General features: G+C 30.5%; 1 protein-coding gene across 1 annotated transcript; it reads right to left on the reverse strand.

Moving 5' to 3' along the window:
* Positions 1 to 1,049: 1,049 nt before the first annotated feature.
* Positions 1,050 to 2,717, reverse strand: LOC135960331 (leucine-rich repeat neuronal protein 2). The gene has a single exon (XM_065511598.1). It carries the CDS (start codon positions 2,664 to 2,666, stop codon positions 1,263 to 1,265), a length of 1,404 nt encoding a protein of 467 aa, XP_065367670.1. The 5' UTR covers positions 2,667 to 2,717; the 3' UTR covers positions 1,050 to 1,262.
* Between the last annotated feature and the right edge of the window lie 10,241 nt (positions 2,718 to 12,958).

The following is a 12,958-nucleotide window of genomic DNA, read 5'->3' on the forward strand; positions in this document are numbered from 1 at the left end:
GGCAAAGTAACATAAAATAAACAAAAATAACATAAACTAAAACAAGTAAAACAAAAAATAAATACAACATAAAAACAATAAGCTATGAAAAGGCCTCGAGAGGTATTTTTTGATGATATTTTATATAAATATAAAGTCACTTCTTCAATTAAGGTTATTATGCAATAAATTACAAAATATTGACTTAAATTTTCAAATAAAAATCGTTGTCTATTGGATCTGAAAACATTTTTATACATAGAAAATGTTCTTTCGACATCAACTGATGTTATAGGAGCAAATTTAAAAGACAATATTTCATTAACACTTAGAACTGTTAAGTTTGAATTAGAACTAAAATTTGATATTTAGATGGCGCTATTATTAAAAAAGAGCTTATTTTAAACAAAGGAAGTAAAAACCTGTAACGCAACAGCGAAAAATAAGTAAGACAAAATTTGTTTTTGATAAAGTCAAAATATGCTATTAAACAGTAAAATATGCTCTAAAAACGCAAAATATGACATAAATATGCTCTTAAAACAAATATATGCAAAAAAAAGCACTTAAGGGTAAAATATGCAAAAATATGCACTAACAAATCGATGCCAAAATTCTTAAATAATTCTGAAACGTGTAAATATCTTATCCATGTGCTCATTAGACTCACCAGAAAAAATATGCATTTGCATATTTTGGTTTCCCTGGTTATAACAACATTTTTAGAGAATTTTCAACATTTTGGATACAGATAATTTTTACGGATCAGCCCCGATTTTCGAGCGAATTTATATTTTGTTTTTATTCTGAAAAATGTTTGCAATAAGTTTTCAGTTCTTATTACGCATTCGAACCGTGAGCGGACATATGATTTATGGCACATTATTTAAAACATATAGACGATTATTACGCAATTTAGTAATGTTTGAGTCTAGTTGCACTGGATTATGAAATAAAAGAGCAAACAAAACTGTATAATATTGAAATTCTACTAGTTAAGGTCAGCATAGCTTAAAATTTATTTTACACACAAAATTTAAAACTTAATTAAACAATATATGTAAAAAGGATTTTAGTTAGTAAATAAATAATTTATTTTTTTGTTTTAAAATTTATATTGTTGTTTGAAAAGGAAATACATATCCTGAGAAAAAATAAAAAATTATATACAAAATGTGTTTAATTAAAATAAACGTTAATTACATACATACATATGTGTGTGTGTATGTCATGTGGTTTTTCATTCAACATAATAATGATAATAATAATAATAATATAAAATGTTAATAATGTTCCTGACGGTTGGGCTCTATTGTGACACGAGCATATGGACTGCCAGCACCAACTTTGCGACGCATGGTGACACCGCCATTTGGCCGCAAACCCACCACAATAAAGTAAATACAAATGGAACAGAGAGCGATGAGAGCCAACACAATTATGCCATAAACCCAGCGTGGCCAACGTTCACAACTGAAATCATTGCGATTGGCCTTGGCCAAACGTACGCCCCTCAAACGGGAGGGCTTAAAGCAGCGGCCATTGGTTTCAATGCGCACCTCCTTAAGCCACACTAAATTGCAATCGCAATGTAACGGCATACCATTGAGATCCAGGGTGGCCAGTTGGAAGAATATAGGAGACAAAGTATTATTGAAACCACGCAGAGCAGTGCCGCGAAATATCATCGAGTGAAGTTTGGGTGAGCGTGTGGCATTTTGGCCAAACGAATACTCGTGCATGTCCACCAAACTGCGGCTGTTTTGGAAACTTATTTTCTCCAAAGACTCCAAAGGCACCAGTGAATTTTCTTCTATGCTGACGAGACGAGGCATATCTTCCATATACAACTCGTGTATATGCATCAAACGTTTTGTGTCCGATTCCAATAAAGACTCAAACAGATTTTCACTTAAATCTATTAGCTCCAGACCCTCAGGCAAATTTTGTGGCACCTCAGTCAATGAATTTCGTCTTAAATCCAATTCTTTCAAAACCACATTCTTCGGCAACACAATGTTGTTTAGATTACAGGCCTTCAATTTCAAAGTACGCAGTTTATTATTCACACCATATGTCTGATAAAAGTCCAATTCTTGTATGCCCTCTGTTTGATTGAGCTGACGATTCCACGACAAATACAACGATTCCAACGACTGCAGCGGTAAAAATATTTGAAAAGCCAAATTGTGCAAATTATTGTGCGACAAATCCAACACCTGCAAATGGGGTAGATCGGAAAAGGCATAGGGCTCTATGGTTTGTATACTATTCCAACTCAAGTACAGTTCCCGAAGATTCGCTACTTTAACGAAATTCTTTGCCATAACCATGGAAATGTTATTGTGCATTAGATTCAGCAGAGTTAAACTGTCACTGGCCAACATTGGCACTCGTTCCAATTGATTCCAAGTCAAATCCAAACGATCTACAGAAGGAGGCAAGAGTTCGGAAAAGTCTGCCGTCAGCAAACTCTTGAAACTGCAGTCAATATTGAGAACGCGTAAGCCCCAGGGCGCAGAACCTTCGCTGATACATTCACACGATTTGCGGGTATTTTTATGTAATTCCGGATAGCAAAAGAGTTCAATATCATTGGCCTCTATGGCTTCCGAAGAAATTTCCACGCATAACAATGATACAACCAGTGCAGTTATTATTAGCCATGATTTGCGATTAGTCACCATCTCTTTATGTGTTTGATTTTGTAAGTTTGTTTAAACTTTGAACAGTTTTTTTTTCTATTTCTTTTATTATCTGACTTTAATTGTTTTTAATTTTTTGTATTATTAACAAATCATTATGAATATTTAGTCCGTATTTCTTTACGCCATTAAAGTTTAATCGATACTAAATATTCTGATTGTAGTTTTAGCCATAGTACAGCGACCGTTTATTTTATCTTATCATTTTTGGAAATGCTGCCAGCTGATAAAGAATTCGATTTTATTCCAGTCAGACTTGTAAGCTATTGAAAACTTTGATGTGCAACCACATAAAGAGTTCTTTTGTTTAGTTTAGATTGTATCTTAGAGTCTATGAGTGAGGTGAGGGGAGTTGAAATTATTTTGGTTGACTTTCTTATCTCACCAGTTTTTTGTAGTTGTAATTGTTTAATTAACGCACTAGATATAATAAATGCAATGGAAATTCTGGAATTGTAGTAAACATTCATATTTTTTTATACTTTATGCGGTTTGTTTAAAGTATTTACAGTAAAAATTAAACCGACAGACTATATTCAATATCCTCTATCTTAGATTTCCATTAAAATGAGCTTTGAAAATATTCAAAATGAAAAGTTATGAAAATATTCAAAATATTCAGCTAACAATGCCACATCTTTTTGACATTACATACATGGACCATTTCATTTTTATATGTATACTAGTTGACCACCCCGGCTTCGCCCGGTGCCATTTACTAATGTTAGTTTTTCAAGTTTCTCCAACCCACATACACCTGCCTGTTCTTATTTATTTGCAAATAAAATATTTAAATTTGTATTGCTTACTTTAGGGGACTTTTTTATTACAGTTGACTGGATTCAAAAAACCGGTTTTAGCCGGAATTTTTTAATTTTTTTTCTTTACAAACCATCTACTGAAATTTTCGAATAGAATAAAAAAAATCAGCCAAATCGGTCCAGCCGTTCTCTCGTGATGACATTACATACATGGACCATTTCATTTTTATATATATAGAAGATAGATATATGATAGATAAACGAAATAATGAACCAAAATGTGAGACATCCATGAAAAAATTTAATGTTTTTCCCATTTTCTTTTTATTTTATTTTTTTAGATTTTTATAAATATGAGTAACTGAAAAATTATTTGGTATTTGAGGATACTATATTTAAAAAAAAATAAGTACATTTGCAACTTTGTTGTCCAAAATGTCGAGCGAATTAAGCATATAAATATCGAGCGTACGTGATATAAAAGGGAAGTGATTTTGAGGTACATACATGTATCATGGAAGGTTTTTTTCTATTAATTTCTTACACTAAACCAAATATCTTTCCGTCATATTTAAATATGATTTTAAAATAATTCAAATTTAATATTGTTCGTGACATACCGTAATAAAATACATATGTATATATTCTGTGAATACATGAATGTCCGTCTGTATGTTGAAATCAACTTTCCGTAACCCCCAAATAACTTACATACATGATTCATACATCAATATATCCGCTGTAGACCCGGTTCGGTTACTATTTAAAATTGAGAAAATCGGCCCTCGATTTTTAATTTATTTTTGATCTATATCTGGATTACTAATTCATAATATAGACAATATGGATAACTGATAGATATTTCAAAGTTCTTTGCAACGACGGGAATAGTAAGTTGGACCTAAAATGGGTTAAAATCGGAAAAAAAATTTTAACCCAAATTTTTTTTTTTCACCAAAAAAAAAATTCATATGTCATAAATTTTTTTCACTAATAAATTAAAAAAAAATTAAAATAAAAAAATAATTTAAAATACTATTTTGAAAAAACAAAAAAAAATATTTTGTAGCACAGCCGAATATTTTTAGCTCTCATTTATATCACATTGGCGTTAAATTTAAAACTATGTTTTTTTATTGTTTATTTATTTAGTGTTGAATGATTAATTTTTTTACTGATAAATAAGTTGCTTGCATTAGTAGATTATGGAGGAGGAATTCGAATTATAATCGAAACATACTAAAATATTTAGCAATTTAAAAAACATTTATTTTAATTTCAAATGCACTCAAAATTTAATTTACTACACATTACAAACATTTTCATTTTAATTATTAAATATGTATCTCGAATTTATTTCCCCCTGCCTAAGCAAAGCCAATTATGGCAATGATTGCAGGAGGATTAGGCTGCTGGCAATGTAACCATATAAACAGAGACAATCTTAAAACCCTTCATATGCAGTCATAAAAATCGTGTTTGTATGACCTTTAACGAATAAAAAACCAAAAATACATTTAACACTCTTCACAATAAAAAAAAAAAAAAATGTTGCATATTATTTATGAATGTGTAGCTGGCTGGTGGCATGCCACTGCTTGCTTATAAAACATGTCATCAAAACAAGACTTATCTCTGAGTTTAATTGAAGAAGATGTCGTCGCTACTTAATTCTTTTTGCTGACATAAAAGAGGAAATGACAAGATTAAATTTTTAGCAGAGAGGCAAAAAAAAAAAAATGCCAGTAGAAAAGACACCTCTTTAGGCGGGTATTAAGATGACGATATAATGACGATGAATAACGAAAAGTCAACAAAGACCAACAACAATCCCTGGTGAGAACTTGTTGAGGCTGCTTTGTTTCTATTATGAAGATATCTAATGGCTTGTCTTGTTCGCTTTTTATATGTATAAATATACGAAGATACATTTTAAATATTGTACCCAAAAGACCTTTGATCTTTTAAAATGTCTTAAAAAATCATAATTCACACAAAATGTTTGTGGTTGTATGCCATTTTTCCCAACACATTCACACACAAACACACACATTAACATACAAGAATACATTGTATCTATGGATGTATGCATTAGAAAATGTTTGTGTGTGTGTATTTATGTGAGTATTTGTTAGTTGAAATGATGTTTTACAAAGTCATAACACGAAATTGCCATTTTAACATCATTTAAGTTAGTGTATGCGTGTATCTTTACATGGATGTATGCGAGTGTAAATGGAACTGTAAATGTACTCACATACACCCACCCACACCCACTCTTATCACTATGTGTATGTGTGTGTATAATCACATCAATTTATATACACATGTAACTACATATTTAAGGACTTATAGCAGGCAAACTAGTGCCCCAATAAATTCCTATAACTTTTCATGTACATATGTTACGAAATTGTACTTGAATACGAGCTTCGACAGTTAAAGAACATTGTAGAAAGTTCACCAGAGATGGCGTGTGCTCTAGGCTTCGAATATACGAGCTTTGACAGTTAAAGAACAATCTAGAGTGCAGATGACAGTGTTATAAATAGTGGCAGAGGTTGCAGTCGTGAGTGAGTTTATCGGAGACGCTATTCGAATAAACATCAACTGAGTTCCTTAAAATGTGTTGTATTTTTCAAGTGAATTCGTGTACATTATAAAGTGTGTCTGTATTTCTGCTAATTTATAAACGTGTATAAAAAACACTAAGCGACTATTTAATTCGGTTGTTGTACATTTTAAATAAATAAAGAGTTGTTACAATTTGTAAACTACTAAACGGCTTTTCTTTGCAATCAAATGTATCCGGTTTATTTAAAAGAAATAAACCAGAAATAATATATCATCAGCTTAGTGAGTAAACGTGCCAAGACTACTTTTTTGAAAATTCAGATTTTAATTGTGAAGATAACCGTATCAATACCCAAATAAGATCATGTTTCGGTTCCCTAATCAGTGTACCATGATCATTAATAGGCTATAAAAATGTCAAAATTTGTTGACACTAATTTACTATGTTGGATTTAATCTGTAAGTTAGAAACTGTTTGAATTTATATCAAATTAATTAATAAACACTTGTAAGTTTCAAAGCTTATTTTTAAAGTCATCGTAATTCAGTTTCAACAATTCTTCAAAAGGAGGACATTGATGTCCTCGCGTTCGTATCATCTCATTACGACGCGATACAAGAGTACAATAACAGTTTTCGCAGAAACAGCCACAGCAAAGACTATTCAACTAACTTTGTCACTATAAAGAAAAATTAAAGAAAATATAACTTATCATGATGAAACAAAAGATTTTTCTTAAACATATGGAATATTTTCCCATTCCATCTACTCAAACGAGTTTCATTATAAAATTAATTACATGTCTTAAGTAAGTCTGATCTCAGTCCTTAATGATAATACCCATATACACACATTCAAATACATCCCAGCAGTTTTACAAGTAGTCAATGTATCCCTTAGAGATAATAATTATAGTCTTTAATGTCTGATCACTGGCTGACTCCAATTTATATATTTTTTTTGTCATTTGATAGGCATGAGCTGTTTGTAGTGCACAGTTAAGTTAATTGGTTACTTTATTCATTCCAGGTAATCTAGCATGAAGTCAATTGCCACTTTAGTGTCTCTAACTAGTCTAGAGTACGTTTGATTTGTACTGCACTTTATAAAGTAGTTATTTTACCCAACATACAGACAAACAAATCCATAGGTTATATTTCCTAAAAATATGGTATAAATTTAACTAAGCGCAAGGGTAGAATGGCATTTGCAAAGTTTCTTAGTTAATATAACTAAAATTTTAGATAATTTCATACATACCCTTTTGCACCAAAAATATTTTCAATTGACAATAAAATAAACAAAAAAAACTTCGAATAAGATACCAAACATCAAATTACTAATTCCAATACTTATATTAACATAGTTTTTAGGTAAAGTGTATAGTTTGAATTACCTATTGGCATAGATAATAAAACTTAGTTTTTAGTTTTCATATAAAAAGAAATTAACTATGCAAGCTTAGTTAATATAGCCTCGAATACTAACATTTTAGAGAGTATTCGGAGGTTTATTTACAAGTAATCGGTCATTGAACTGTCTAGGATATGTCTTTTTAACTGACTATTTGGGGTCGATTAGCTTCCGCTTAGGACACGAATATGTTAAAATAACTAGTTACGTAGCTAGTCAAGTCAGCTGTTAGGTAGTAAGTAAAGTAACTGACTCTATGAAAGCGGTTTGTGAATCCCATAGTGTCAACTGACCACCGCCTACTCACCCTAAATGTTAGGTAAAATCACTAGTTCGGAACAATCTCCTAGAACTGCAGGGATATAAATGTATATGTACGCACATGCATTCATACATTCATACATGATGTAGATGTCAAAAAGTTCTTAACTTAAACAACATGTTTTAATATTAAATGACGCCAAAGACAAAAACGACAACTACAGCGACTAGAGTAGAGTAGTGTGCCTTGGCGGTGGCGGCACATTCTTAGTGGGTGACACAGTGTGTGTGAGAAGGACTCACACACACAAACACTCACACATTCATTCTAAATACTTTGGCAAATATTCATACTTATACGAGTGTGTACTTCAAGTAGATTAAACAACATAAAATGGGAGACAATTAAACAATATTGTTTATTTTTTTCTAAGCTTTTTTTCATTTCTTCTTATGGTTGAGAGAATAAATGAAAGGAATTAAGGAATTCTTTCAAAAATCCTCAAACACACACTCACAGGCTTACAATTGAAACACGTCTTCTAAAAAACGTGAATAATTAATGGTTAAAAGTTGTTATTACAGCAACCAACACCAACACCAACAAAAATATTTATTTTTCTATAAAAATACAAATAAAAAAACCTTAGAATATCCTCTTGTTTGACAAGAAGTAAAAGTCGAATCCACAAGGTGTAAGAAATTTAATTTGGAACATTAAACACGTACAAACATACAATTCGCGTACAAATCGCTTCGACAAACAATCAAACAAATATTTTCTTTATTTTCCCATATTTTTTTTGTTTGATTGTTTTTCTTTCTATGTGAACGAATTGAATCGCATGAAATTGAAATGATTCGTAAAGAAATGAAAGAAAAAAAAAGAAAATTAAATGAAAAAGAACTTGAACTTACACAGCATAGCATAGCACAGGCAGTTAGAATCAGTAGCTGGAGCAGTAGCTTCAGTAGCATAAAAACCAGGGACGAAGAGCATAAAAAAAGGAAAACCAATAAGATAAAGTGGTAATAGGTGGAAGAGCCACAGCAGTAGTGCCAGCATGCAGCAAAAGAAGTTCAAATTTCACGTGTTTAACGCTCCAAAACAATGAGAGCAAATTTCCATTAAATTGTATGTGTTTAACAGTGGGTGTGTGTGTGAGTGTATGCCAAATAAACTCAATTTTACTACAACAACATAAACGAACATCCTTCAGAAACACCAACACAAACAACATGAAAACATTTCTTTTTTTTTTGTATTGATGATGAATGAGATGTTGATGATGATGATGATTTCGACGAGGATGATGGCGATGATGAAGGCAACCGAAGTGACGATGTTCTAGAAAAAAAAATGAAAATAAACGAAAATGAAGATAGCTACAGCAATAGCAAAAGCAATAACAACACAAACAACAAATAAAGTTAGCATGAAGAGAGTTTGAATATGCGCATTTTTATCAATGATAGAATTTATTCTGTTTTAAAGGATAAACAACAGTCGAGGGTACTGTCATTGAAATGTTTTAAAATTCAAGTAGCCTGAAATCCAGCAGCCTAGAATCGTCGCTGCACGTACAAAAATAGCAATGTGTATTTTTCATAGCCTGCATCAAAAAAGAAGGAGGGCATACTGATTTTGTCATTCTGTTTCTAATATATCGAAATATTGGTAGTAGAACAAAAAAGTATATATCCTGGGTCCTCATAAGATTCTAAGACTGCCTAGATATGTCCGTCCGTCTGTCTGTCTGTTGATAACACGAAAGGAGCTACTCGCAGAGAAGCTGTAACCATTTAAATAGTGTTACAAGTTTTTTAACAATATTATAGTCACAGTAACCATTTACATGATTGTGGTAACCATAATATGGTTAATTTATGATTCACATTATTGTATCAACCATATATATGGTTACAGTAAACAAGTATATGTTTGTGACAACCATATTTGATACAATCACGTGAATCGTAAATTAACCATATTATGGTTACCACAATCATGTAAATGGTTACAGTGATAATATAATATTGTTAAAAATCTTGTAACAATATAGAAATGGTTACAGTAAAAATGCACAACTATATTTTTTCTCTGCGTCTAGGTAGCTGAAATTCTCCACAAATACTCTCTGTTTATAAGGTTTATTTGGTATTAAAAATATCGGTCCTAGCACCCATACAAATGTTCTCCCGGAATACTGTTTGAGTCAGTCATAAATATGTTGATTATTTGGCAATCCTTATAATTATAATTTCAAATTAATTCTAAATACTCCAAAATTTTAATGTAAAGTATGACGAAAATCGGGCAACATTTGCCCCTAGTCCTTTTTACAAGAAAATGCCTTGAACATTCATAAGTGTCTTATAATAAATAATATCGTGATTAAATTGGACATAAACAAGTTTTATTAGAACTAAAAACTTATACACACTATTCCAGCCAAAAATTATCTTTGGTCCAACAAATTATTATTTTTTTTAATCACATTAGCTTTTCAAAACATGTCAGATATTATCTTTTCTAAATCATTAATTTGGTCAATATGGACAGCAAAAAAATTTATTTTATGTGGATACCAAAATTTATAAGAGATTTATGCTCATTAAAGTGTTTTTCGGAAGCGGTCTTTATATGTGAGCTATGACTAATTATGGTCATCATAAAATAAGGTGACATGAATTTCGTATACATACTATACTAAAACTTATTTGGAGTAAAATTTTGTGTAGATACCTATATAAGTTGTACAGTCTGGAGGACATTTGTATGGGGGCTAGGTGAAATAATGGACCGATTTCAGCCAGTTTTAATAGACTCCGTCTTTGGGCTGAAACAAATATATGTCCCAAATTTTATCGAAATATCTTCAAAATTGCGACCTGTACTTTGCGCACAAGGTTTACATGGACAGCTTAATCGATTCTGATTAAGAATTTATATTTACATTATACCCTCCCCTCTATGGTAGTGTTTGGTATAAAAATAACAAAAGATCTGAAGGTTCATCGTCTAACTGTTTCAAAATATATTAAACAGTATAAGGAAGACTTGAACATTGAAAGAAAGCCTAGAAAGGAAGAAAAAAAGGTGTAACAGATATTGGTACAACTCTTTCGAAGAGCACTAACACTTCTATCAGAAAAACAGCTCGTAAAGTTAAATGCTAATGCTAGGTTGAAATCGTAAAATGTTCAGAAAATTCCAGATCGGAATGCGGTAAAGAACATAGAAGCAAACGATCAAAAAAATTGAGGTGAAATTTAAAAAATAATCTGTTGTGTAATGGATGATGAAACTTATGTACTGGCAGACTTGACATAACTAAAAAAGGACCTAGAGTGGTACTCAAACAATAATGTCAATTTTGTGGCCTGTGGGAAAGCATTTGACTCTTGTAAAAAATAATTAAAGAAAGGTATACCAGGACATGTCCGATTTTATGCGTATGATGTCCGATTTTATGCGTAACGGAAGCAACTATAAATTCTTTAATGGGAGAATTTCCGGAAAAAATGGATTCATTTATAAAGGGTATATATAAGTTAGTCCCTTCCGTTTGTAATTTCTACATTTTTCTGCAAAGTATATATCGATGGCTTAATATAAAAAAGGCGAAACTCGATTTTTTGTTACTTTACAAGAAAAATAAAAAAACTTAATAAAATCCATAAAATTTTAGACACAAAAAAGATTTAATGTAATTTTTAATAAGAAGAGTCATCACATTATATTTCTCATTTATTTTTTTTTATTTTAGTGAAGTCATTAAAAAAAATAAAAATGGCTTTATATTAAGCCATCTATATATTCTGGATCGTTATAGATAGTGAAGTCAATATAGCCATGTCCGTCTGTATGTTGATATCAACTTTCCTTATCTCTCAAATTACTTACATACATTATTGATACATCAATACACCGGAAATTCTCCCGGCTCGGTTGCTATTTAAAATCGGCCCACAAATGGCTGATATATAAGAAAAACCCGGATCAACATTGATTTTTGGCCTATTTTTGATATATATCTGGCTTACTAACCCCCATTAACACAAAGCCTGGTTATGCGTTAACTAATAGTTACTGGGGGTAAGTCATTAATATAGACAATATGGATATCTAATGATAGATATTTCAGAGTCCATTGAAACGATGTTTATAAGGCTGTAGTAAGTTGGACCTACTTAACTTTATGGGTTAACACCAGGAAAAATGTTTTTAAACAAGAATTTTTTTTCATCAAAAAAACTTTTTTTTTACTAATAAATTAAAACAAAAAAAGTAAAAAAATGTTAAATTTTGTTTATTTAAGGTATTTATAGACGGCAATACTGAGTATTAACACTTTTCAAATTTAAAATATTATTGAAATCTTTCGGTATGTCAAGAAATCGTTTCGAAAAATATATTTTTTGTTTACACGATAGTATTACAAATATTTTATTTCTTTGTTCATTGATATTTTTCTGCTAACTTTATTTTTATTTTATATTTTCTTTACATTTTTGATTGCCTTATTTGTTTTTATAAATGCATACCCGATACATATGAAAATAAAAAGTTTTTGAATTGTTTTAAACAAATTTTCAATACCGACCGTAAATCAAAAAAATCATTTGTATTTTTTGAAAATCTAATACAAATTTTGTTTAGACGATGAAATTGTATTATGATACTTGAGTTTTTGACAAATATTAATACTCAGTATTGTCGTCCTTTAAAGTACCTTTAAAAATATTTAAAATTTGAATTTTAAATTATAATTTGGTGAAGATCATATATGATTCAACACAGCCGAACACAGCTCTCTTACTTGTTTTAATTATGTAGTCTAATGAGGAGAAAATTATATTTCAAATACATCTAAATCAATAATCAGCTTCGTAAGATACAAATATTTAATGTTAGAGCCCAAGTAAAAATCTTGATTTAAACAAATTAATCTTGAATCTTAAAATAGCGAGTTTTTCGAAATTTAAAAGAGTATATCGGGTTTTTTACATATTATGGTAGACAAAACTCAAATAGACTTCCCTTAAAAAAATAACTTTCAGTTTGTTGATGAATAACTCATTTAAAAGATTGTTTGAAAGAAAAACCCCTAACTCATTTAAAGTTGAATGCATATTTTTTGGTTTATAATAAAACAAACAACTTTTCTAAAAATATATTTTGAAATATTACAAATTTTTAGTTGTTTTTTTTTTCAATTTCACTTTCTGATATTATTGAGTTTTTTTCTTCTCCTGTAAAG

This window comes from Calliphora vicina, chromosome 5 (genome assembly GCF_958450345.1).
Source record: "Calliphora vicina chromosome 5, idCalVici1.1, whole genome shotgun sequence".
NCBI lineage: Eukaryota > Metazoa > Arthropoda > Insecta > Diptera > Calliphoridae > Calliphora > Calliphora vicina.